This window comes from Trichosurus vulpecula, chromosome X, assembly GCF_011100635.1.
Source record: "Trichosurus vulpecula isolate mTriVul1 chromosome X, mTriVul1.pri, whole genome shotgun sequence".
Lineage (NCBI taxonomy): Eukaryota > Metazoa > Chordata > Mammalia > Diprotodontia > Phalangeridae > Trichosurus > Trichosurus vulpecula.
In genome coordinates this window covers 43,980,577-44,008,322 of record NC_050582.1, presented here as the reverse complement: position 1 = coordinate 44,008,322, position 27,746 = coordinate 43,980,577, and the positions used below count along the sequence as shown (strand labels likewise).

Sequence of the window (27,746 nt, the reverse complement as noted above, 5' to 3'; positions counted from 1 at the left end):
AAGCTCTCAACGGTTGCCTCATAGATACAATATTCTCTAGATGAAAAATAGGAGGAACAATTTAACCTTTTTTTAAATAAAAGGTTGTGATACAACAGGCAATTTTCAAGTCTCTTCCCCCTCCCCTACTTTTTTAATTCACAAAACCCTTTCAATTTTATCAGGAAAACATGGAAAACCATTTTCCTCCCTTGGCAGTTTGCAAATAACAGTTGCCTGAACATTGATTTCTGCCACCCATCAGATTAAAAAGGAATTTCAGCAGCTTGTTCAGTTAATTGGTAAGACAGATTAGAATTTTTTTCAAAAAAAATTGTTCATTGATCCCAGTTTTTTTATTTATAGGTTTTCTGTTAATGACTCATCCTAAGAAACTTGCCACTATTGACTTCAGTTACATCCAGCTCCATTGAAATCCACCCAAACGACTTCAAGCTTGGCAGTGCTTACTTAGCTCATGAGCTCCCATGTGCCTTTTGGATCTTTGCAGCATACTGATGGTGAAGGATTTGGAAGAACCTACTCAACTCTTTTGCGAGGGCATATATGGTTTTATATTTTCAGGAGATGATTTTGTAAAGAAGTTTTACTATCATAGTCTCATCTATGTTTATTCTGGTAAATGTTGAGCTCTAGTTTTGCTTTTAGGCATCATAATTATTTTTAATAGGATGCACAAGTTAGTAGTATGTTTTTTGCTCTTTGGTTAACTGTACACTGCTGAAACATACAGGTCTGTCATAGCAATCATAAGTGAAACTTTTGTCAGTCATCCTCAAGAAGTTTCAAAACCAGCTCTTTTCTCTCCTCCCCACCCCCAAGAAACAACCATTTTAACTGTCTCGGCAGGGAGACTGTTCCAGGTAGTATTCACCTGCATAGAGCAAGAGTTTAAAGCACCAGGAAAGGCAAAGCATTCGAGCGCGCACTACCGATTCTGCTTTTGGATCAGGACAAACAACTCAATGATTCCCTCCATTTCAGAGCAATAATATAGTGAAATAATTTGCAGCTGATCTATGTAGCTACATCAACATCGCCTTTTGTAGAACTGGCTTTTTTCAAGTCATATTTAAGTCTCGTTCACGGTTAGAAACTTAGAGCAATACAGTTAGCTAGAGAAGGCTTTTGGCAATAATGTTCCAAATGCAGGTTGGTCGACCTTGTTCAAATGTTCACTATGCTTGGGTTTAGGGGAGCTTGAAAAAGCGGAACATCATGTCACTAATACCTCCTCCACAGCCAGTATGAGCAGAAATCCCACCAGCATTTATGTGTGTGTATGGGGGTTAAGTTGGCTTGTGAAATGTTTGTTTTCTTAGTATGTTCATAAGCATCATCTGTTCATAATTTCTGAAAGCGTATTTTGAATATGTATTTCCTGTTAGTATGCAAATAACTGAGTTAGAGGTATTCTCTCCCAAAAGTAGTCTACAGTGGAGTAGAGTAATATTTTTCCCTCATAAAAAGTAGGTAAGATGATACAATTGCTTTTTCGTTATATTTATGGTACTTATGGATCCAGTATGTATATTATGCTGAAATTCAGTACTTGTGGGATTGTTGGTGTACATTTATTTTTTATAAAGGTTCTGTGTTTATTGTATCATTTGGATCTGCACAATCTTGTTTTTGCACAAAAGTCTTGTAAAGAACCTGCATATTCTATCTGCCAAATATGAGAAAAAGGAAGGTGTGAAGGTGTAGGCAAACATGATCTGGGGAGTCAAATGGCCATTGGGTTGTTTTATATAAGACACCTGAGAGTCAGAAAGTGCAGTGTTCTTCTGTATACCAAGGATAAGTTCTTTTCAATGGTGCCTACAGTGTAAAAAAAAAATTACTTTTCATTCCTTGTTTTCGTGTTAAAGAGATGGTTCTGTTGAAATTTTCACCTGCTGTGTAACTGAAACTCAATTACTTACAATTTATATCTATAAAAGTCTGGAGGTCATTTTTGAAAACAAGAGTGTTCTGGATTAAAATATTTTTGTATAAGCAACAAGTCATAAACACAGTTATCTGAAGCTTTACAAAGTTCAAATAGTAACGTGCATTATCAGTGTAGTTAATTAAGTCTAACTATTTAAAGTGTATGTTCACCCTGCTGGGGAGGTTACAAAAATAAATATTTTAATTCTGTAAACTTCCGTGACTTGTACTGTTCATGTTTGTGGTGGGGAATGGTTACCTGTCTCTCCTTAGAGTCTCTGGCTGGCAAAGTGAAACCACTCTGAATGGCAGAGCACGTAGTCTTGCTTCTTATATTGGGCTTTACAGTGAGAACTATATATGACAACAGGGGGGTTACAAGTTGAGAAAGATCAAGGCATCTTAAGATGAGCTAAACACCCAGCGTGCTTATTGCAATGGGACCCAAGAAAGGGATACCAAAATACTGCACTGGCACATGAGATGTGGAGGAACAGTCTCTAGTAGAACACTAATCTCTTTTGAAGACTATTGAGGGAGAGACAACCACCAAAGTCATACCTCTTGAGGATGCCACCTAATTGTTCACTGGTGTCAGTCAATTGTTAACCTTAACATAGAATAACGGTGCTAATGACACTATAGAACTTAACTTCCATTTAAAGCAATCTATTCTAATGAAAAAGATATTTCAAGTTATAGCTGGGGATGCAGGACACATGGACCACCCCCCCACTAACTTGAAAATCCCTTTCCCCCAACCGCAGCAGAGGGAGGGAGGAGTGGAGGGGCAGGAGTAAATAACTCCACTGGGGACCCAGGGTGCTTTGCAAGGAGGTTGAGGGTTGAAAATATTTTGCCAGAAAGAAAATCATTTTTAAAACTGGGTCTGTCACGCTAAAAAATAATTGCGTGGTTTCAGTGCGGTCCTGCCTGATTGAGCAGCAGGTGTAGTAAAAGACACCTCCTCATCTGTTTCATCTAGTTGGAGACTACCAGAAGACAAACGGATTCTGGCCATGGGCGATCTTGCCGTTTTGTCATACAGAGCGTAGTAGTCTGGGTGAAGCATCTCTGGTTCTGAATCACTGGATTCACTACCTAAATACTGTTCAGCTGCACTCTGACTCCTCAAGACCTCTGGAAATTCCTGCTGGGCAAACATGTACGTGAAGAAATCAGCTTTTCGACTTAGAGCAGGGCAAGGCCCCAGGGGTTGGAACTCTGACCCAAAGGGAAAGCGGATGGTTTTCACATCTGAATGGCTGTGAGACCGTTTTGGGGTTTGCTCTTGAACTCTGTACTCAAAGGCATCTTCCAGAGTTCTGTCATCATCTTCCACACCCATGTTAGGGCTGTCCCCACTGCTAGTCCTGGCTAGGGCTTCTTCTAGTTCCTGAAAGTCATGCTGAAAGGTATCCCTTCTGGCATCGTGAGGGCTTCTTTGGGCTGCCTTCCCTAAAGCGGCCATGGCTGGAGAGTGCCTGGGTACCTGCGGTGGCTGGTCCACGTAAAAAAAGACTTGTGGAGGTGCAACGTCAACCTGCTGCCTGACATGGGGAATATAAGGTAGATCTGTATAGGTTAGCTGCTGCCTTGGGGGGACGACCCCTCTTGTGTTCCCAGATGTGCTCGTGTTACCTTCAGCAAACTTGGAGCTTGTCTGGAAGGAGTTGAGAGGGCTCTTCTGCCTGTAGAAGTCATCAGGCTCAGGATCAGGGCTGAACTCAGGTTTGGTATAAATGAAAGGGAAAGTTGAGCTGCTCTGGGACTGGTGCAGAAGCGTTGGGTCAGCTTCCGGTTTGGAACGCTCAAACTCAGCTGCAAACGTCACCTCCACTGTGGAATTCCTCCTCCTGCTGTCGAGCGTGGGCTCCGATGCATGCACTCCATTCACGCTGCGGTAACACCCACCACCGTACACGAGATGCAGATCTTCAACCTTGGGGGGGGGAAAGACAGGAAGCTTGGAGTGGGGCAAAGTTGTCAGGGGAACAGGGATTCAAAGAAGCACAGCTGTGGGGAATCTCAACAGCCCAGATTTTGTTAGCATATTGAATCATTTGTGCAGAAAAGATAAAAACCAAGTGACAGCCCAGCTCAGGGATGTGAAATGTCCGTGGCCAGCTGCAGTTCTGTCTTCTCTGTCCCATCGGCCTGGGAGGCAGGAGATCTGGCAGCGGCCCAGCTCTGTCACCAACTTACTACATGGCCTGGAGTGATTCACATTCCCTCCTTAGGCCTCAGATTTCTCATCTGCTGTGCAAGTAAGGGGTGGGGGACGGTGGAGAGAGTGAATTAGACTAGATTATCTCCAAGGTCTCTTTCATCTCTGCCTTTGATTTACATGAAGATGTATGAGTTTATGGACCACATAATGAATGAATATGGGCTGCTAAATCTTGGGGGTGGGGAGGGAGGAGAATAATAAATGTCACTAAACTCAACTTGAAGCAAATCCCTGTGTATCAAGGGAACAGCAAATGTCTTCTCTGAAATTGAGTTTCAAAGCCATAAAACAAAAATGCTTCAAGACCTTTTGTTCCTGATAGACCTTAATGTTCTGCAAGGAAAAATAGTCAAGCTTTAACTCTAGAGACAGTTGCACTTTGTGCACCTTGGCTGCCCTGCTCTTTGCTGGTTCTTCCCCTGCCCAAATGACACTGGTCCCTTCCTGAATGCCCTCTTGGCTTGCAAGAGCTAAATGTGCCTCTACAGGTGTCTGTGTTGGCTCCAGTGAAGAGCCTTGAGAGAAGCTGGTGGAAATGGTAGCATGGGACAGACAAATTGCAGTGTGCCAAATGAAGAAACTTTACCTGCTTGGCCACATCGGAGAGGAGATCCGGGGATGACCTACACTGTCGCTCATGGTATTGAGGCAGGTAATGTTTCCTGAAATCCCCAAACAGAAGAGTCATGGCCTTGTGACCACAAAAGTGCAGAGAAACCTAAATTCAGCTCAGAGACAATAAATCCCTACCTCTCAAAGGGTAAGCTCTTCAGCCTGCCTTTTTTCCCATATTCCAAAAGTTGCCTTTGGGTTCTTCCACTAATGAAATGAAGACAGATTTGTGTTAAGTAAAAGAACAGTTTTCTTCATTATTACCTTAGTTTAAATACAGTAAACTTTTAAGCATCAGGGCCTATACTCACTGTGCCTATCGAAGGAAAAATACATACATACATGAGTAAATATAAAACATAGAAAGTAAAGTAGTTGGGGGGAGAGGCTGAGAAGCCTCTAGGCATTCTAAGATTGGAGGCAAGGGTGAGGAGGGAGCGAATTCCAGAGGATAGGGGAAAGCACGGAGGTAGGAAATGGAGTATCTCCCAAGAAACAGCAAACCAAGAGCTAGAAGGCACTTGAGACTAAGACCAAGTTGCAGAAAGGATACTGGCCTGCTTTGATAGAGGGAGTTCCCATAACAGTGAAATTACAGGTCAAGTCCCTAGCTCTAATTAAAAGCCTGGAATCATTAAGAAAATGTTAAATTATCCTATTGGTTCAAAGTATATGGATCACATGCCTAAAATGTTTGAAAGGAAAACCATTTTAAGTAGACACCAAAAGAACCTGATATAAGGTAGGCTACCCAAGAGTGGGGAAGTGGGCCATAGGACCTGGGGAAAATGCTGAATAAATGTGGGCAATATGTGAGTAGAAAGAACACTTCATCTGAGAGTACTTGGGTTTGAATCAGAGCTCAGCCTGAGTCATCTTGAGCAAAGTGCTTCCTCTCACCCAAAATGAGGAAGCTGGACTTAGCGTCCTCAGCTTTCCCCAGATCCAAAGGACGCACACTCCAGCTAACAATTTCTATACCCTTCAAAGCATCAGTAGCTGACTTGATTTTATGTCCCAGCCATTCTGAAGGCCAAATAAGCAGATTGTCACTAGGCAGACCAAAGCGAAGCTCAGCAAAGCAGCCTACATACAAGTGCAGCATACATAACCAACCCCAACCTATTGAAATTGACTTTTTTTGGCTTCTAGAACAAAAGTCCCCGGTTTTGATCTCAGTTAGTAAAAACAGGTTTGATTTTGTTATGTTTTTCCAAAATAAACTTTAAAAAACATCACCTATAGCGGAAACTCGAGCCCTTACTGCAGAAGAGTGTCTTGGGCTTTGATTTGGGTTCTTCAGAGAGTCTAAAAAAGGCATGGTACTCAACACATGTCTTCCAGAAGGCTTTGCACGCATCCCTACTGGCCATGGTAAACTCCAATGTGTCCTTGTACAACACCTGCGTGATTCAGATAAGACAATGATTCAGAGTCCTTGAGAATTCCCCGAGGTTTCTTCCCCTGTAAAGGGAGGGTGTCCAGCTAGATGGTTCGTGGCCTTTCTATGCAGGCAACATGGACATCTCCACTCCATTTCCCACCTGTGGCACCTTGGGCACGCCTTTGCCCTCCCTGAATTTCAATTTTCTCATCAGTAAAACAAGGGGTCATTTCTGGCTCAAACATTTTAAGTCTCATATAGAGTGGCAAGGATCAAGTCAGAAGAAAAATTTGGAAGGACTTTCTAGACTAGAAAGTTCTATGTAAACGAAGGAATTCATCATAGTAGTATTTTATAGATGGCATTGAGTTGAATAATTTAAACTAGGGGTGAAGGAATGTAATTCACTGCCCGGGTAACCTTGTGTTGAAGGCTGTATCTCACTGGGTGTTACTGTTTAGTTTATACCAAAGCTTGTGATGGAATCCAAATTCTGATATACCTTCTTCCTTTCCTTGGACAAGTAGGGGACTATGGGTATGGAATGTGGAATACAGTGGAAGATGAAACAGTTAAGCAAAGCAGACAACAACCACAAGGCTGGGCTCACTGGGGGTGGGGGTATCCTGGAATGACTGGGATGTAAAAACGACAAACCCATTTTCCAAGCTGCTCTGACTTCTCCCAGGGTACATGTACCCCTGGGCCATCTGTAACTTCACTGGCAGCCTCAGAGGGTTGTTCCATGGAAAGCACTTGCTAAGTTACTAAAATGTGAGCTGTTGGTATTTCCTTAGATGAATACAATGGAATGTGGACCCACCTGCTTTGGAATTTCCCCACAGGAAAATCACCACTAGAGCTTTGGTTCTGACCATGAGAATTTGCATTCACAGGCTCATTACACCTTAGAAGTCAAGGAGGAGGGGGCAGGGATGGATGTATAAGCAAGGGACCTGCCAATGTGAGCAGTTCCTGCTCCAACCACGTGCACTGGGTATTTGCAAAAGCATACTCGACTCCCCAAGCGAACAGAAACCAAATGACCACAGTTAGAAGACACTTACCGAAATGTTCGCATGGAGTTTGATAAGAAAATGCTTTCTCTTAAAACTCAGCTTACGGATTTTAGCCCAGTTGAAAGTATTGATCTTTGTATTCCCCTAGAATGAAATATATTGAAGAGCTGTAGATACGTGTCAACACACCCACCCACAGCCAGATTATTATTATTATTGTAACAGGCTCCTAATTGGTCTAGTCCAGAGGTTCCCAAAGTGGGTGATATTGTCCCCTGGGGGGTGCTAGAACAATGAGGGAGAGAGGGGCAGTAGTAGCCTCAGGTGCAATTGTGGGGCTGAATAAAATAAGGGGGCAGTGGAAGCATAAGGAAAGAAGAGAAGAAAATTTTGTTTGTATATGTTTCATCTGTTGCACAACAGAGTTAAAGCCACAGTGATTACATTATTTTCCAAATAAACACACAAAATGCAAGTTATAACCATCAGTGGTCAAGTCCACCAATGGGTCTTAACCAGCAAGTATTGGCAGGCAAGCATGTGGCACATTGTTGGGAGATCCAAAATGCATTGGCAGGAATATTTTTATAATGAGTTGTTTACAATACAATACTGTATGGTTACATGATTCAATATTGCATCATCAAAAGTTCAATGCAGAAAAACCCACAAATTTACAATAAATTATTAAATTTAAGATGTGCCATTTTTAAAAAAAATATTTTATTTCTTTTGAAATGATGCAAATTTTTAAAATACTATTAAAGTGTTAAAGAAAGTAGATTTACAGGGGGGCACTGAGTAAATATTTTTTTAAAGGGGACAGTAGGTGAAATAAGTTTGGGAACCTCCGGTCTAGTCTTTCCCCCTTAGATCTATTTTGCATGTATTCTGCATATGCTTATTACATATGCACTTGTCTTACCTTATTAGGATCTAAGTCCCGTTAGAGTAAGGATTGTTTCATTCTTTATACTTTTTCCCCTAGCACATAGTAGGCACTTACTGATTAATTGATTGGTCCTTTATACATCTACCAAAATAAACACTCTTCCTAAGACACAGCTTTGATTTCACTCACCTTCTCAAAAATTTCAGGGCTTTTGACTTTCTGGTTAGCTTCCAGCATCAGCCCTGAATCTGTTCTCTTTGCTTCAGGGCCTTCTCCAGTGCTCTGGAGATCATATCTAGATTCACCTCGAATAGCCACCTCTGGGCTCCTGGCTTCTTCCCAGGCCCTACCTTTGTCTGCTCTGTCCTGCTTGCTGTGAGGCAGGCCTCTTGGGCCTCGTAGGATACAACCTCACCACCTACTATGTTGAGGGAGGGCCTTGAATCACATGCCACCCTCAGATGACCTCTTCCCAACCAGTGATTGCCCGGACTCATTCCTCAATAGTTAACATACTCCAAGCCGCTCATACTAGCCCCATTCCTGTGATTCTGAACCCCTGGATGTCATACAATCCCAGTTCTCCATCCCACACTTCCTCCTCCTTTTATTTTTATGTCCTTGACCCTACCTTCCAAATGTTCCACTCAGATTTACCCCTTTTCACTGGGTTCTCTAGACTGTATGTTTCCAAATGAACATATTTGCTTCCCACCTTTTCCTGGCTCACTCCTGTTAATATGACATCCCTACCCACCCTTTCCAGGCCTAGTTGTACTTCCACACCCCACCACTCACTTCCAAACTGTCCCTCTATAAATATCACTCAACTATCTCTCATTTAAGGTGTTGCAATCAGCCAATCAAGAATCTTGTGTCTATTACCTACCCACCCCCAGGACATTCTCCTTCCTTGCCTCAATGAGGTCAGTGCCTGGCTCAGTCTTTCCATCCTAACTTTTAACTTTGTACTAAGAGCCTTCAATCATCCTCTTTCAAATGCCATCAGTTCCTTTATCTACTCAATTCCCATGACCAGTCCTCCACCCACCACAGAACGGTCATCTCCTCTATGTTACCATCATCCTCAGTGGTTCTCCTTCCATATTCAGGAACTCTGAAATTCCTTTATATGATCATCTCTTCTATCATTCTACATCTCCCTCTGCCTTGTGACCCCTAACTATGTTCTTTATCCTCACCAATCCTCCCAACCCTCAGTTCTTTCCTGATCATGACCCTTGAACTGGCTATACTCTCCTCCCTTCCCTATCATGAATTCTTGGTGAATCTGTTGAGTCTAACTTGAGTCCCTTGTCCTATTGCCAATCATGTCTTGCCATACCCCAACCCTAGATTATTCCCAGCATTCCATGGAGAAAATCATGAGATTGTGTTAGAACTTATGTTACATAATCTCAACTGAGCCCTCACTGCAAGGCAATCTTTTTACACCTATCTCCCAGATCAATTCACTCTGCCACTCACCAGTGGTTATTCCAAACCTTTTTACCCCTCCTCTAGCCACCAACTGTGCCTCCTTCAGACCCTCCCACCTGTGGACTTGGCCTCACACTTCATCCAAAAAAGCGAGGCCACTCACACAGAGCTTTCTCTTCTCACATCACTGATTTCTTTTTTAAACTCCTGTGTACTCCTGACACCATCTCTCCTGTCTTCTCCAGCAGAGAAATGTTTGCCAGGCTTCAATTTCTCCCTTTCTAATGGCTGCTTACCTGCTGCCTATAAACACTGCAATGTCTCCCCCATCTTTGAAAACCATGACCTGACCATTCCTGCTAGTTCTCATCCAATACGTCTCTTCCATTTTGAGGTTGAACTTGAGAAAGTCACCTATGATCTGTCCCCCTACTTCCTCCTCTCCTCTTACTCTCTCCTATACTCTCAGCAATCTGGCTTCCAACCTCATTCTTCAACTGAACATGCTCTCTCCAAAAGTACCAATTGTCTCTTAACTCCCAAATGCAATGGCTTTTTTTCTCAGTCCTCATCCGTCTTGACCTCTCTGCAGCCTGGAAAACTGTTCATCTCCTCTTTTCCTTGATAACCTCCCCACTGAGTTTTCAAGACTGGTTCTCTTCCTCACCATCTGACGCTCCTTCTCAGCATCCTTTGCCAGATCCTCCTCCAGATCATGCCCTCTAACAATGGGTGCCCCTCAGGGTTCGGTCCTGTGCCCTCTGCTCTTCTCTATGCTGATAATTCCCAGATCTATCCAGTGCAGTTTCAAAGCTGGATATCCAGTTCTAACGTGCTCCTGAGCTCCATTCCACCAAATGCTCTTGAAATGGAGTATCCTGTCCATCCAACTAAAAATGTCCAAAACTGAACTCATTCCATTTATCCCCAAACTGTGCCCTCTCCAGAACCTCTCTGTCACTGCCAAGGGCAACCTCCCAGTAATCCAGGCTCTTGGATGCAGCAGCATCCCCGACTACTCACTCACACTCACTCCCATTCATAGTGCCGCTCCCTGGTCCAGGCCCTTGGCATCTTATGCCTGGCCCATTACAGTAGCCTGCTCCAATTGGTCTTTCCTTACTCTACCCATGAATCTGCCAAATTGATGTTCCTAAGGCTTGGGTCTGACTATGCAACTCCCTCTACTCAATAAACTCCAGGGGCTCCCTATCTACCTCCAGTATCAAAAACCAATTCTGTTTGGCTTTCTTCACAACTTGGCACCTTCCTACCTTTCTAATATTTTTACACTTGACTCCTCTCCACATACTCTGTGATCCTGAGTCAGGAAACATGTCATATGCCCCTATGCCCATGCACCTCCTCCTAACCTTTGCCTTCTGGCTTCTCTAGTTTTCTTCAAGACTCAGGTAAAATTCTACCTTCTACAGCAGGCCTTTATTGTCCCTCCCCCATCAATTGCTAATGCCCTCCCTCCGAGATGGCCTTCCATTTACACTATATACATCTTGTATGTACATTATTATCTGCATGTTGTCTCCATTAGAATAAAAGCTTCTTGAGGGCAAGGACCATATTTTTGCCTTCTTTGTATTCCCAGTCCTTAGCACAGTCCCTGGGACATAAAAAGGTTTGTAGACTGTCCCGTAAGGTCTACCACAATCTGACTCCTCCAACCCACCTCTCCAAACCTATTTCACACATGGGAAACTGCAGCTAAATTGATTCCTGGGCTGCTTCTTAGTTCCTGCCTCTGTACATTTGCCTAAGTCTGGCATGCCTGGAATATACTCCTTCTGTCTTCCTTCAAGGCCCAGCTCAGGGGTATCCTTCCCTGAACCACTAAGCTTAAAGCACTCTCTCGTCTCATTTTTTCCTCAAGTATTTTGCCTGGATCACTCTCTCCTTTCACCCTGTTACTTCCTCTACTATGCTATACTTACCCCTGAACATATAACTCTGACCTCAGTAGAATGTAAGCACTTTGAGGTCAGAAACTTGTCATTTTTGTCATTAAGCCCTCAGTGCCTTGCATGTAGCTGGCATTTTTTTTAAATAAATCATTATTTATTTAATATTTTTAGTTTTCAGCATTAATTTTCACAAGAGTTTGAATTACAAATTTTCTCTCCATTTCTACCCTCCCCCTCACTCCAAGATGGCATATATTCTGATTGCCCTGTTCCCTAGTCAGCCCTCCCTTCTGTCACCCCACTCCCCACCCATCCCCTTTTCCCTTACTTTCTTGTAGGGCATGATAGATTTCTATGCCCCATTGCCTGTATATCTTATTTCCTAGTTGCATGCAAAAACTTTTTTTTTTGCACCTCTTCTTTTAAAACTTTGAGGTCCAAATTCTCTCCCCTCTTCCCTCCCTACCCACCCTCCCTAAGAAGGCAAGCAATTCAACATAGGTAACATGTGTATCATTATGCAAAACCCTTTCACAATACTCATGTTGTGAAAGACTAACTATATTTTGCTCCTTCCTATCCTATCCCCCTTTATCCAATTTTCTCCATTGACCCTGTCCCTTTTCAAAAGTGTTTGCTTTTGATTACCTCCTCTCCCTATCTGCCCCCCTTCTATTGTCCCCCCTTTTTGATCTCCTTCCTCCTTCTTTCCTGTGGGGTAAGATACCCAATTCAGTGTGTATGGTATTCCCCCCTCAGGTCAAATCTGATGAGAGCAAGATTCATTCATTCCCCATCACCTGCCCCCTCTTCCCTCCCAACAGAATCACTTTTTCTTGCCACTTTTATGCAAGATAACTTACCCCATTCTATCTCTTCCTTTCTCCCTCTTGCAATATATTTCTCTCTCATCCCTTAATTTTACTTTAATTTTTTAGATATCATCCCTTCATATTCAACTCACCCTGTGCCCTCTGTCCACATATATATAGGTATTTATGTATGTATGTATATGTATATTCCCTTCAGCTACCCTAATACTGAGGTCTGATGAATTACACACATCATCTTTGCATGTACGAATGTAAACAAAACAGTTCAACTTTAGTAAGTCCCTTATGATTTCTCTTTCTTGTTTACCTTTTCATGCTTCTCTTGATTCTTGTGTTTGAAAGTCAAATTTTCTATTCAGCTCTGGTCTTTTCACTGAGAAAGCTTGAAAGTCCTCTATTTTATTGAAGATTCATATTTTGCCTTGGATCATGATACTCAGTTTTGCTGGGTAGGTGATTCTTGGTTTTAATCCTAGCTCCATTGACCTCCGGAATATCATATTCCAAGCCCTTCCATCCCTTAATGTAGAAGCTGCTAGGTCTTGTATTATTCTGATTATTTCCACAATACTCAAATTGTTTCTTTCTGGCTGCTTGCAGTATTTTCTCCTTGACCTGGGAGCTCTGGAATTTGGTGACAATATTCCTAGGAGTTTTCTTTTTGGGATCTTTTTCAGGAGGTGATCGGTGGATTCTTTCAATTTCTGTTTTACCCTCTGGCTCTAGAATATCAGGGCAGTTCTCCTTGATAATTTCTTGAAAGATGATATCTAGGCTCTTTTTTTGATCATGACTTTCGGGTAGTCCAATAATTTTTAAATTATCTCTCCTGGATCTATTTTCCAGGTCAGTGGTTTTTCCAATGAGATATTTCACATTGTCTTCCACTTTTTCATTCCTTTGGTTCTGTTTTATAATATCTTGATTTCTCATAAAGTCACTAGCTTCCACTTGCTCCAATCTCATTTTTAAGGTAGTATTTTTTTCAGTAGTCTTTTGGACCTCCTTTTCCATTTGGGTAATTCTGCCTTTCAAGGCCTTCTTCTCCTCATTGGCTTTTTGAAGCTCTTTTGCCATTTGAGTTAGTCTATTTTTAAAATGTTATTTTCTTCAGTATTTTTTGGGTCTCCTTTAGCAAGTCATTGACTTGTTTTTCATGGTTTTCTTGTATCACTCTCATTTCTCTTCCCAATTTTTCCTCTACTTCTGTAACTTGTTTTTCCAAATCCTTTTTGAGTTCTTCCATGGCCTGAGACCAGTTCATCTTTTTCTTGGAGGCTTTTGATGTAGGCTCTTTGACTTTGTTGACTTCTTCTGGCTGTATGTTTTGGTCTTCTCTGTCACCAAAGAAAGATTCCAAAGTCTGAGTCTGTTTTCGCTGGCTGGCCATGTTCCCAGCCAACTTACTTGACCCTTGAGCATTTTGTCAGGGTATGACTGCTTGTAGAGAGTTCTTTGCTCCAAGCTTGAGTGGATGTGCTATTGTTTTCAGAGCTATTTCTACACAGCAAGCTCTGCCACATCAGAGTTCCTCCTCCCCCAAGAACCGCCAACCTGGACCGGACACAGATCTTAAGCAGGCTTTGTACTCTAGCTCTGATCCGCCACTTAATTCCTCCCACCAGGTGGGCCTGGGGCCGGATGCAACTGCAGCTGTAGTTCTGTAGCTGCACCACCTCCGCTGCCTCCGGGGCAATGGCCAAACCTCAAATTCCTTTCACTCTGTCCCTGCAGCTTTTCCCACTATTCTTCTCTGTTGTCTTTGGTGTTTGTGGGTTGAGAAGTCTGGTAACTGCAACAGCTCACTGATTCAGGGCACTAGGGCCTGTTCTGCCCAGCTCCTGGTCTGGTTGGTCTGGGCGCAGCCCATGCTGGGCTCTGCCGCGCTCCGCTCCCAGCTCCGTGCACAATAGACCTTACCCAGCGACCACCCAGGCTGTCCTGGGCTGGAGCCCTGCTTCTCTCAGCTATTTCGTGGAATTTGTTCAGAGCCATTTTTTATTGGTGTTTGGAGGGTCGTGGGGGAAAGTCCTAGGTAAGTCCCTGCTTTCCAGCTGCCATCTTGGCTCTGCCTTTTATAGCTGGCATTAATAAAGGTTTGCTTGTATGGAGCAGATTATTCTTTTCCCTCTCTAGTTGGGAGGGACAGATAGATTTGGAGATAGAAAGGTAGGAAGGAAGCAAAACTGCTGTATTTACTACCCAGTACAATAACTGATTTTCACAGTAATGACAATAAATCATCAAGAAAACATCAAATTACTACACCGATTTGAACACAAGGTACCTTCCTCTCTCCTTCTCTTGGAGAGAAGGAGAGCAAGAGAAAAAGACTGATTTTTTTGAAAGGAAAATAAAATCTAGCTATGTGCTGAAAAATTAGCCTGACTATAGGCTGCCCTGAGTTTTCTGTCTGATGAGAGGTCAGGGTGAGGATCAAGGCCTGCAATCAGACCAGTCTCAGAATACTCTATTTTAAAAAGACAGAGAATGGTTTGATTGATGGTGGAAAGATTCCAAAACAGCATGGTCTGTGACTTAAGCTAAAAAGGAAGGTGTTTTGAGCTGCTCCAGAATAAGGCAGAAAAATCAATAATAATAATAGGTCATATATCTCTAATTTTACCAAAAGCATTCGTCACAACACCTCTGTGAGGCATACAACACAAAAATTATTATCCCCATTTTACAGATGAGGTCCAAAGAGTTGAAGTAACTTGCCCAAAAATCACACAGCTAGTGTCAGAGGTGGAATTTGAACCTGGGTCTTTCCTAATTACAAGTCCAGTGTTTTTTCCTCTATATCATTTTGCTTGAAAAGAAAATATTCCAGGAGGAAGAGAATCCTTGGTCAGAAGAGTGTTAGCATTTTAATAATCCCTTAATCAAATTGAGGCAACTGGGATGTAATGGAAATAGTACTGAACTTTAGAGTGAGAGTTCACGGACATGGAATCAGAGAAGTAGAGAATGGAAGGGCCCACCAGTCCAACTTCCACATGAAAGGAATCAAATCCAACAAACCTTAGAAGGGGCATATGTGAAGATGTCCAAGGAACAGGAACCTTCCACCTGCCAAGGCAGGCCAGCCCACTTTGAAACAGATGTCACTGTTAGCCTAAACCTGTCTCTTAGCTCCTTCTACCATGACATTCCCTTTAAATATAGTTACCATGGCCAACTTGAGTCTTCCCTTCTCCAGGATAAACATGCCCTTCAACTGATCTTCCTATGTCAGGGACTCAAGGCCCTTTACCATCTTGGTTGCCCTCTGGACACTCCATCTCAGATCCATGTCCTTAAACAAGAGGGCCTAGAGTTGAACACAATACTCCAGACGGGATTTGACTGATACTGCTATTAACTATGGGACCTTAGCCAAGTCATTCTCTGAGCCTCAGTTTCCTCATCTGTAAAACAAGGAGATTCAAAAAGTAGTATGGTATGGTAGAAAGAGTACTAGACATTGGCCTGGGTTCAAATCCCAGCACTGCTGCAAACAGTCCCTGGGCAAGTCACTTTCCTTCCCTGGAACTCAGCTTTCTCATCTGTAAAGTAAGGGTGTGAGATTAGCAGATGATCTCAAATGTCTCTTCTAGCTATGAAACCCTGTGATCTTCTAAAACCAAATCCTCCAGAGCTCCAAAGCCTATTTGGGGACTGGGTGTGAGGAAGAGATACCAGTTTCCTCAGAGGAAAGGAAAATGCCCTTACCCGTAATACCAGCACTCCCATGTGGGCAACGGCCAAATGAATCTGAGTCCCTTCACCATCGCTGGCAGGGTGAGGTCTGATCCCATACATTTCAAGCTTCCTTGCTATGTCCAGTAGTTGGATGTCCGATTCTGCCGGGCTCTTACCACTGTAAGGGAAAGAGATATGTGAGCCTCCCAACTCTGCTAGAGGGACCTCTCCACCACTCCCTCTCTCCCCAACAGCTGGCCTACAACTCTAGGAGACAAGCCCAAGCCCTGCTCTGCTATTTATCAGAGAATCCTGATCATGTTGTAAAGAGGTCAATGGCCTTAGCATAAGGAGGTCCTGCATTAGAATTCCATCTCTAATGAGAATTACTTTCAACTGGCTCCTTGCCCTCTCTGATCCTTAGTTTTTGAGCCTGTAAAATGGGATTAATAATACCTGCCCTATCAACCTCATGAATGTAAGGAAGGTGCTTTCTAAATAGTAAAGTGCCACTTGCTATGTGACCTTGGGCAAGTTCCAATTCTGCCTTAGATACTTACTAGATTTAAGACCTTGAATGTCACTTTTCTCTAGGCTTCTGTTTTCTTCATTTTTAAAATGTGGGAGTTGGACCCAATGACCTCTAAGGTCTCCTCCCACTTTACATCTAAGATCCCAAGTCACTGCCCCTCCCTGAGCAACTGTTTTCTCATCTCTAAAATGGAGATCAGAGGGTCCCAGATTTAGGGTTACACGGGGCCTTCTAGGTCTACGTGGACCAGAGATCATCTAGGCCTGTGAGGTCCAACTCAAATAGAAACAGGGGCCACTAAACCATACATAAGGAGCCTGAGGAACATACGCTGACTTAGTTGTAAAATGTCATGTTATCTGCATTTTTGTTTTGTTGAATATTTCTCAATTGCATTAGAATCTGGTTTGGGCCACCCCTGGAGTGCTGTAGGCCACAGTAGGCCTCATCTCTGACACCTCTGGTCTAGTCTAACCCTCTCAACTGAGGCCCATAGGGATGAAGTGGCTTGTCACAGGTCACACAGCAATCTATCAAGCTGGGATGTGACAATGATACTCTAGTTGCTTACCTCACAGACTTGTTGGCAAATGAGGTAATTAATATCTGTAAAGCGCTTTGGAGCCACAGAAACACCAGCTGCCTCTATTGTGCTTCTATCAGAGCCCCAAGCTGCTCCTTTTTCCAATCTTATTTTCCAAGAGTGCTTTGGACTGAGCCATTAGTTCAGGGCTGATGAAGGCAGGCACTAATTAAAGTACTCACATATGTCTTTGATGAAAGTGCAGGATCTTGCTGTCTAAGCCACCCTGGTTAGGTAAGTAGTGGTTTTGTTCCAGATGCTTCCTGTCTGTTTCTTCATGAAAGTCACCCAGCTCCGCTGGGGAGGGGGCAAGAGGGAGGGAGAAGGGAGAAGAAAGAGAAAGAGAAAGCCATGTCCCAGTTGATGACTTAGGCCATTTCCTCTTCTTAGAAGAGCCCCCTGGGAGGCTGCTTTAGACTCAATCTGCTGCTAACCAAGGGCAAAGGCACTGACTGGCATCCCAGGCATCCTTGCCGTGGATCAATTCTGACACCAGGGGAGCCTGGTCTCTGAAAGCCCAAGTCCTATTAACACAATCCAGACCTTGAGATGTCAGTGGTTTAGTCGAACCTTGTTATTTGAGGATTACTAGTTCTGTCAGATGCTGATGCTTTCCCTCTGCCTCCTCCCACCTCTGTTCTCCCCACTCCTAACCCACCCACCTCTTAATCTCCACCTCCTTCCCATACAATGACAGGCCAGTAAAAAAAGCTTAGGCCATCTTGGTCTGCATTAAGAATGGCAGCTTCTACAGCTAGGGAGGTGATGGTCTGCTGGCCTCTGCCCTGATCAGATCACACCTGAAGGACTGTGTTCACTTCTGTGCCTGCATTTTGAGGGGGAGGGGCAGATAAAAGCTTAAAAATTTTTTTAAATTTTTTTCAAATTAACATCAATCTATTTTTTCTCCCTATCACCATTACCCCTCACTACCATGAAAAATAAAAAATATAAACAAAACTCTTGTAGTAAATATGCATAGTCGAGCAAAATGGATCCCCTCATTGGTCATGTCTAAAAAAATCTGTGTTTCATTCTGCACCCTGGGTTCATTGCCTCTCTGTCAGGACCCTGTTTCATCATGGGCCCTTTGGAACCATGGCTGGTCACTGCATTAATCAGAGTTAAGTCTTTCAAAGTTGTTTGTCTTTACAACGTCATTTTTACTGTTATTCTCCTAGGTCTGCTCACTTCAGTCTTCATCAGTGTATATGTTTTCCCAGGTTTCTCTGACACCAACCATTTCTTATACCACAATAGTATTCTATCACATTCACATACCGTATGATGAGCATCGCCTCAGTTTCCAATTCTTTGCCACAACATGAAAGAGCTGCTATAAATATTTTTGGTCAGCTCAATGGATCAATATGGATTTCTTAAGTACCTAGTATGTGGCTGGTTCTTTCTTTGATCTCTTTGGTTACAGGCCCAGTAGTGGGTCTCTTTGAGTCAAAGGGCATGCATGGCTTAGTAGCTTTGTGAATGATTCCAAATTGTTTTCCAGAATGGCTGGCCCATTCTCAGCTCCACTAACAGTGCATGGATGTGCCCAATTTTCCATAGCCCCTCTAACTTTTTTTAAGTTTCCTTTTTTGTCCTCTTTGCCAATCTAAGGGGTAGAGCCTCAGAGTGGCTTTCATTTATATTTCTCTAATTATTTGCGATATGGAGCCTTTTTTTTTCATATGGCTGCTGATAGTCTGGATTTCTTCCTTTGAATACCACCTGTTCAGATCCATCGGCCATATATCAACTGGGGAATGTGGGCCCCACATTTTTGTAAGGACATTGATGTGAAGTATACCCAGAAAAGAGCAACCAGGATAGCGAAAGGCTTCCAGATGATGTCACGTGAGAATTCGTTGAAGGAACTGGAGATAATTAGCTAAGAGAAAAGAAAACTCCAGGAACAAGATAGCTGTCTCTGATTATTTGAAGGGCCCTAAAGTACAAGAGGAATTACCCTTGCCCTGCTTGGCCTGAGGCCAGATCCATGGGCAATGGGGACAAATTGCAGATAAACAAATTTAGGGGGAATAGAAGGAAGATCTGGTTGTCAACAGTCAGTCAACAACCAATTGCTAAGAACATCTGGAAGCTGAGGACCTGGTTTTGAAGTCATTTCTATGCCTTAACTTCTCTGGGCCTCAGTTTCCCCCCATGTAAATGATCCCTTCCAGCTCTATGATCCTTTGAATATTCAAAGTCTCAAAGATCCCTATTATGTACTCCCACCCCAAATCTTATCCTCTCCAGACCAAACATATCCCCAGCTCCTAACTCCTTGAACTGATTGATCCATTTATGGCAAGAATTGGAAGCCATCACTATTCTGTATGCCAGAGGAGGATGCTCATCACTTTATCAATGTCCTACCTAAACTGGACACGATGTTCCAGATGGGGGCTGACCGAATGAAGCAAAGGGCAGTGGGACCCTCAACTGCCTCGTGAAGAATGTGAGAATGGGAAGAGGCCTCAAGGGCCAACTGCAAGCTGAACTAGAGTGCCTTCTACAATATCCCTGAGCAGTAGGCATCCACCCTCAGCACCTGAAAGCCTCCAGGGCGGGGGAATTTTCCCAGTCATTAAGGCCAAATGGGTCTCTATGCAACTAGACATCTCTTTTAAGCAGGCTAAGAACTGGTTAGGTTTTTGCTTGCCATGTCATCTCTCTCCTCACCCAGCGTTGCTAAGACCCCCCCACACACACACACCTCTGGACAATTAATCAATTGATCATGTGTTCCTAAGCTCCTGTGGAGGGCAAAGGCAGATCTCCCAATAACAACATAGATGCTATATATGTAGCAAGCAACCTTTGTCCAGGTCATGTTTTTATTTGATCCTCTGTCCAGCCGAAGAAAGAAGCTGAGTATGAATTATCCTTCTAAGGGAGAAAAGAAAATAAGAGCTTACATACTAATAGGAGGGCAGAGGAGTACAGATTTAGAGCTGGAAGGGTCAACAGAGGTCATCTATTCCAAATCCCTTATTTTACAGGTAAAGAAACTGAGGCCCTAAGCCAGGCCTGCACAACCTGCAGGCTGCCGGAAATCCTTTGGCGTGTCACAAGTGGCCCATGGGCCACAGGTTGCGCAGGCCTGCCCTAAGTGGACAAATGACTTGCCCAAAGTCATACAAATTGGGAGCAGCAGGGCTGGGATTTCAACATAGGCCCTCTAACTTCAACTCTAGTGGGTGTGTGAGTGTGGGCATGTATGCGTGTATGTATGCATGTATGTATGCATGTGTGTGTGTGTGTGTGTGTGTGTTTTCTCACTACATCACAGCTTTCATTTCTGAAAGTCTAAGATTATAAGTTCTTCATTCCCCTTTCTGGGCCTTAGTTTCCATATCTAGAAAAAGAAAATAGGGGGTTCCACTGAATTCAACAAAGATTTATTAGGTACCTACCACAGAGAAGGAGTTGAGGATAAAAAGATCCAACCTGTCACAGTCCCTGCCTTCAGGTTACTTAGAATCTAATGGGAGGGACGGGACTCTAACATGAATACAGAGAAGTAGAATACAATCAAGGGTGGGCTTAACGACTGGTTCTCTAGGGAAAAAAATGTGCTCATTTCATACTTTTAAGTTTAATCTGCATGATTTACATTGTCTCTACCACTTTCTTAAGTCTAGAGACAATCAATAAAACAAGCTCTGATTTGCAGCGCTGGCCAATTTCCAAGGTGTAAATGCTCCCATTGAAAATTTCATAGTCAGCTCTAGTGAGCAGTCTAGAGCTGGCTCTAGCACACCCCTGAGAGTTAGGGAGTGCTAGGAAGCAAGACTAAGATGCAGACAAAAATCTGAAGATGCAGAAAGCTCTGACTACTGAGGAGTTCCGGGAGGGATTCATGGAAGTAGTGGCCACGTAGGGCCTTGAAAGAAGACCAGGAAAGGCAGAAATAAGGAGGCATTTTCCAAGAAGGGATCATGAGAACATAGATTTGAAACTATGCTAATGATAATAGCTAACATTTCTAAAGCTCTTTAAAGTTTGTAAAATGCTTTCCATGTTATCTCATTTGATCCTCATAACCACCCTATGAGTTATATTGCCCAAGGTCACAAAGCTAATGAGGCGGGATTCAAACTCACATATTCCTGACTCCCAGATTGACTCAGTTTACTCGGGGGCAGGGGGGTCATACTAGTACCTAAGAAGCGACATGGTAATATAGAAGGTTGGCATTGATGCCAGGAAAACCACCCACTATTCATGTCCTTCTTCTACCATATCCTAGCTACATGACTTTGATCAAGTCATTAAAACTCTTGGTACATTGGGAAATTCCATGGGGTTGTAAATTACAGAGAAGTTGTTGGGAGTTTCCCCACTGGGAGCTCTTGACACTGATGAACTGCCAGGTTGGGGTCCAAATAGCACCTGCTCTCCCAGAGTCACTGTGAGGCTCAAATGAGCCTTAATGAACATTAAATGAGCTATGGAGAATTACAAAGCAACTATATAGCCATATGGCAATCATAGCAAGGCCAGCTAGGATGACAATGATGTGCTTTTCTCTTAAGAAATGAGAGTTTTGAGCATGATTTCTGCAAACTCCTATAAGGAACTGAGTTGAATTTTGAGAAGAAAAACTGGAAAATGATTGAATGCTTCATCACGACAGCCTCTTGAGCCTCTCGTGGGGACAAGTGTGTGCTAAGGTGCCATCCCTGTCAGGCTGGGATTATCTAGGCTAACACAGTTGAGCAGGGGATAACTCAAACCAAAAGACAGGGGCCAAAAGCTTTGGGCAGCTCAGCCTGTCTACAGTCAATTTATCTCCTCCCATCCAATTCTGTTTGGCTTAAGCAAATAAGATAAAAGACTTTAGGTGGCTTTGTTTCTCAGGGTGAGTCAGATCTGACAAACAGGCCCAGAACACTGTCATCTCATAGCTGTAGGCAAGTCTCTCCCTTCTGTGGGACTCAATTTCCTCACTTGTAAAATGAGGGGATTGGATGACATGATCTCGAAGGTCTCTTCTAGAATTCTGATCATAATCTTCTTATTAACAGTTATTGAGGTTGAGAAACAACGTGGTACAGGAGGAAAAGCACTGGCCCTGGACTCAGAAGGCCTAAGTTCAAATACCATTTCTGATGCTTACTGCTTGTTACCTTGGGCAAGTCCCTTCCCCTCCCTGGGCCTCAGCTTCCTCCCCTGTAAAATGAGGAGGTTGGACTAGATGGCCTCAGATCCCCTCCAACTCTAGAGCTATGGTATCTATACTTCAACAACCTATAATTTCAGGAGTTTGCTTATTTCCTCCATCAACACTTAGGCATAGGCAGCTGAGTGGCATAGTGAATAAAGCTGTGGAATGGGAGTCAGGAAGAGTTGAGTTCAAATCTTACCTTATTTATAAGTGTGAGACTCTGGGCAAATCACTTAACCTCTCTGAGTCTCAGTTTCCTCATTTGTAAAATGGGTGTAATAATAGGTATGTTGGGTATAATAATAGCACCTACCTCCCAGGGCTGTAGTGAGACTCAAAAGAGATAATACATGAAATGTGCTTGGTAAACCTTAAAGGGCTAGATCAATGCTAGCTCCTAGCTATCATCAGATAGTTCTGGCCCAAACCTTCATCTGATATACTGTGCTATAGCTCTCGGAACTTCGCTGGGATGGACCTTAAACAAATATCCTACAGTCCACCATAGGGCCCATATGCAAAGCCTTTCCAGCTTGGTACGATCTATCAGAGAAGTTTACGCTTGGCTGGCCTAGACCTCCACAATGAAGGGCAGTCACAGAGAGGGCAGAGCTGGGCACAATATGATATAATAGAAAAATAGAAAGAAACACTTCCTGGAGTACAGGACACTGCCTAGACTCAGATAGGGAGTTCACCATCACTGCAGGTCAGCTCTCCAGAAGTCGGATGGTCCCTTCTCAAGGATTCTGTCAGGGATGGCTATGGGCAGGATGAGGTGGCCTGTGAACTCCTTTCCAGCTCAGAGTGGCTGAGATTCTCTGGATGCAGTGTGGTTCAGAGTCAGCTACTCTGCTTCCCTATCAGACCACACCCGGCTAAGGAATCATGCTTGTCTCCTCGTACATCCTGCAGCGGGCCTGGTCACACCCCCACTGAAGGTGCTCTCTGTCTGCACTTACATTGTAAAATGTGAGACACCAGCAGGGCTGTGCAATTGTCACTGCACGGAAGCCTTCCTTGGGCCAGATCCTTCTTGATTTGAAGGGCAAATAGATACCTGTGTGATAGAAAGCAGGCCTCAGTACAGTTAGCAGGCAGGTCCCTGGAGAAAGCAAGAACAAGAACACCACTTTGTTCCTTCCCTGAGATTCAAGCTGATTTGCGAACAAGCACTGCCATGAGCCTGGGCCTGGCCTTGGCCTAGGAGTTCAGAGACCCGGGTTTGAGGCCAGCTCTATCACTACCTGTGGTACACTAGACAAATCACTTCCCTGCTCTGGGCCTTATCTATCACATGGTAAGTTAGTCCCTTATGGTGTTGATGAGATGGCCAGTAGGAAGGGTCACGGCCCAGCTGATTTAATGTTCTGTTGGTCTTATGTTAACAATTCACATTTCTATACTGTTTAGAGCCCTAGAAGTAAGGTAGTACCAGGTTTTTTTAGCCCTATTTCACAGAGAAAAAGGGTTTGGTCCAAGGTCACTCAGTCAGTAAGTAAAAGAGCTGAGGTGTGAACCCGAGCCTTCTGACCACAACGGTAGTCAGCTTCCCAGGATGGTCCATTCAGAGGTGGCGTGATGTGGCAGACAGAGAGACCTGGCCTTGGAGGCAGGAAAGCACATGAATGGGCCAAGTCACGTCACCACCAGTGCCCCCAGGCTGCTCTCTAAGACAAGGGATCTTACCAGAACAGGTTTTTCTCAATTTTTTGGAAACTGAATTTCAATGTACTTGATACCTTTTGTGATCCTGCGTTTTATGCACTTAAAACCATTATCCTGAGAAGGGGTTCACAGGTTTCACCAAACTTCCTAAGGGAACTATGAGGCAAAACAGATGAAGAAGCTCTGCCCCAGGCCTGGCAGTTGGGGGTCAACAGGTGATGTGTATTGGTGGCTCCTTATGCCAATGAAATGACAAGCCCAAATCATCAAGGTGCTAGCAGAAGCCCCCACTCCCTGTCTTTTCTTGCCTGTAAACCCAACCATATTCCCTGCAGGAAAGAAGGCAGGATGTCTGAGAACAGGGTCTTTAAGGCATGCTCCTCTCACTCAAAGGCTCACGCATTGCCAACTGGATGACCTTTGGCCCACACTCTTTAGCCCCATGCTGTTATGAGGATTCTAGAGCAAGACTTCCTAACCTGGGGTCATGAGCTTGTTTTTAAAATTATTTTGATAACTGTATTTCGACATAAGTGGTTTCCTTTGGTTTCTAGGTTCACAATGTTGGTGTCATCCATACTTCCTCACTATCCCCCACATCCCCCACATCCAAGCTGTTGCCAAGGCCTGTTGAGTTCACCTCTGCAACATCTCTTGAATACTCGTCCTTTTCTCCTCTGACCCTGCCCCCACTCTGGTGCAGGCCCTCATCATCTCACACCTGGACTATTACAACAGCCTGCTGGGGGAGGCAGCTGCCTGCCCCAAGTCTCTCCCTACTCTAATTAGGCCTCCATTCAGCCACCAAAGTGCTTTTGCTAAGGATCATGTCTCCCCCTTCCTCAGTAAATTGAAGACAGTATTTTGTTTTGTGTTTGCAAACATTATTCTGAGGAGGTCCATGTGCCTGCCCAACCTGCCCAAGAGGTCACCCAAGGGGTGAAACCAAAAAGGTTAAGAATCTCTGCTCTAGTCCTTCCTTCCATTGTTCACAATTGAGATTCAGGTCCATTCATTCCTCATGAGGCTTATTTTGGTCTAGTTCGGCATAGTGGCAAGAGTGTGAGATGTGGTGTAAGCAGACCAGAGTCTGAATAGATTTCTCTCTCTCTCAGTCACACACACACACACACTCTTACTGACTGTGTGACCTTTACCAAGACCTTTCCCTTAACTGGACCTCAGTTTCCTCCTCTGTAAAATGAGGTAGGATTGGACTAGATAATTTCCAAGGTCTCTTTAGGCTCTGATGTCTATAATCCATGGTACGTGTGGAGATTCGTAAATCCAAATCTTGTCTAGACATCAGCACACACAGGAAATCATGGCAGACCAGCCACGATCTGCTGACTGTGCGCTCAGCTATGCAAGTTTCCATGGGGTCCTATATTTGGCAGTTGGGTCAAGGGAGGAAAGAAAAGACTGTAGGAAAATGGTTTTCAAAGAACTTTTCCAGAAAAGAAGTCACATCTTTTGAGGTGAGAGTACACTTATAGAGGCATTCTGATTCTGAGGAGCCAGGGTGACATAGCAGATTCTCAGCACACAGAACTTTAGATCATACTCCCAGGTTCTAGTCTCTTCTCTGCTACTCACTAGTGATCTTTGGGAGAGTCACTTCCCCTCTTTGGCCCTCAGTTTCCTAATCTGTGAAATGGGTATAATGATCATTTTACCACCTGCCCCCCAGCACTGTTATGAGGAAAGTGCTCTGTAAATCATAAAGTGCTCTATAACTGGTTATTATCTTTATTAATCATCCTTAAAGAACCCTGGAAATGTAGGTCATCACTGTTAGGAGCTAAGACTTTAGGGTATAGTGATATTGACATCACTGGAGAAAATATTTTGTGGAAAACAAAATGTTTATGAGACAAGTCTAGCCCTCTGGCAGCCATTTGTTATCAATTATTTTCTCTCCCACCTGCTGCTGTCCCTGGTATCTATAGATACCTACTGCTTTCAATGCCCACTGAAATCAGCTTGAATCAGAGGAAATGGAATTTTGTATGAAAAATTAACCATACACAGGGTCGTAGGGACAAGATTAAGGTTTGCATGCCCAACCCGGTCACGTGGGGTGGGGGAGTTGGAAACATCCTCCCACATGTACCAACAATGGCACATGCTTGCTGATCCCTGCACTGGTAGGCACCCAGCCCTTGTGTCACCCTGTGGTCACTGATGCCATGCCCCATCATGCCCTAGCAACCCAGATGAATGGGCTCCCAACTTAACATCCTATGCCTGAATGATAATTGACCTCTGCTGCAGATGCTGGGTTCAAAGGTCATATGTGTGGTAGTAGTGGTAGTTGAGGGGGAAAAACAAGGACAAGGATGTTCTTCCCTTCCTATCTTCCCTCCCCACCAGAGTGACTAACTCCAAGCCTTCCATTCATGCAATGACTTCATGATAGGGCCTGGACCTACATGAGGAAGTACAATAAATACCTTGTCAGCTCATCTCTCAGGTGTCCGGGATCCACTGGGAAAAATTTCACCATAAATTTGAAAAGAATCTCCTTAGGGTCTTAAAACACAACATCTTCATAAGTTTAATTTAAATGCCCATTAAGAACACTTATATAGCTTTACACAGTCATTGTCCATTCTCCCCCACCAACCCCCTCCCCGATTCAATCAGTTTTCTGCCTTCTAGATTTCACTCAGGTCAAATCCTGATCAAGAGACATAAGCTCCAGGAGGGCAGGCACAAGACTATGAGATACAGCATGTGCTGTATACAGTAGGAACTTAATAAACTGAATTACCTCAATGTTGTATTTCTGCAAGAGCTGAACACAGTGCTTAACAAATGTTTGGTGAATGAATTAATGACTAAGGAATCAGAATCGCAGCATCTAAGAACCAGAAAAGATTTCTGAGGCCAGCCGGTATCTGACCAAGAATCTCCTATAACATCCCCAACAAAAAATTTTCTAGCCTCTGCTAGACAAGGAGAATCCACTACTTCAGGGTCTGCTCAGGGGCTGTTTCCTTATATCAATCTGTCTCTCGACAACATCCTCCCATCATTCCTAGCTCTCCTCCCTGGAGCCAAAGTCCTTCAAACACTCCAGAATATCACGTGACCATATCCTCTCTAAGTCTTGTCTTCTTCAGGCTAAATACCCCTAGTTCCTTCAACTGAGCCTTCTATGTCACATGATCTTAAGGCCTTTCACTATCCTAGTCATCCTTTTTGCAACACACTCTACCTTGGCTACATCATTCCTAAAGCATGGTACTCAGGACTAAACATCTGCAGGTATAGCCTGACCAGAGCAGAGTAGAACAGGATGATCATTTCCCTCATCCTGGAAATGCTGTGATAGCATTAGTCCCTTTTTTGGCTTTCATTTAACACAGCTGTGGTCCACTGAAACCCCCCCCCCCAGATCTTTTTTCACAGGAACTATTATCTAACTACGCCCCCACCTGCTAGACTGTACACTTTTCAATTTGACTGTTTGAACCCAAGTGTTGAACTCAACTTGTATCCTTATGAAACTTCATTTATTCAATTTGGCTCACATTTTGAGCCTGAAATCTTTTGTGGGCCACCAGCTGGTAATGTGAATAGAGCACTAGGCCTGAAGTCAGGAGGATCTGAATTCAAATTTGGCCTCAGACAAGGTGTGACCCTGGGCAAGTTACTTAACCTCTGTTTGCCTCAGTTTCCCCAACTGTAAAATGGGGATAATTACAGCACCTAGCTCCCAGGGTTGTTGTGAGGGTTAAATGAGATAACAATTGTAAAGCACTTAGCACAAGGCCTGGCACATAGTAAGTGCTATGTAAATGTTAGCTAGAATTATTAGCTATTATGTTGGTATCTGTACCCTG

At 43.6% G+C, this 27,746-nt stretch overlaps 2 protein-coding genes across 2 annotated transcripts in view; one reads left to right on the top strand and one right to left on the bottom strand.

Annotated features, from left to right (window-relative positions):
- STK26 (serine/threonine kinase 26) overlaps nucleotides 1-2,150 on the top strand; it is a 61,811-nt gene extending 59,661 nt beyond the window's left edge. Inside the window, exon 11 of the mRNA XM_036740155.1 lies at nucleotides 346-2,150. Coding sequence (XP_036596050.1) covers nucleotides 346-370 — 25 coding nt within the window. The 3' untranslated portion in view covers nucleotides 371-2,150. The remainder of the gene's footprint in view (nucleotides 1-345) is intronic.
- A 626-nt stretch (nucleotides 2,151-2,776) lies between these two features.
- FRMD7 (FERM domain containing 7) lies at nucleotides 2,777-26,419 on the bottom strand. Its single transcript, XM_036740311.1, has 9 exons — nucleotides 26,352-26,419; nucleotides 23,193-23,290; nucleotides 17,240-17,354; nucleotides 15,973-16,120; nucleotides 7,226-7,321; nucleotides 6,014-6,177; nucleotides 4,913-4,981; nucleotides 4,749-4,824; nucleotides 2,777-3,874 (listed from the first exon to the last, which is right to left on the bottom strand). Exons 1-9 carry the CDS (start codon nucleotides 26,402-26,404, stop codon nucleotides 2,825-2,827), a joined length of 1,869 nt encoding a protein of 622 aa, XP_036596206.1. The 5' UTR covers nucleotides 26,405-26,419; the 3' UTR covers nucleotides 2,777-2,824.
- Nucleotides 26,420-27,746: the final 1,327 nt, after the last annotated feature.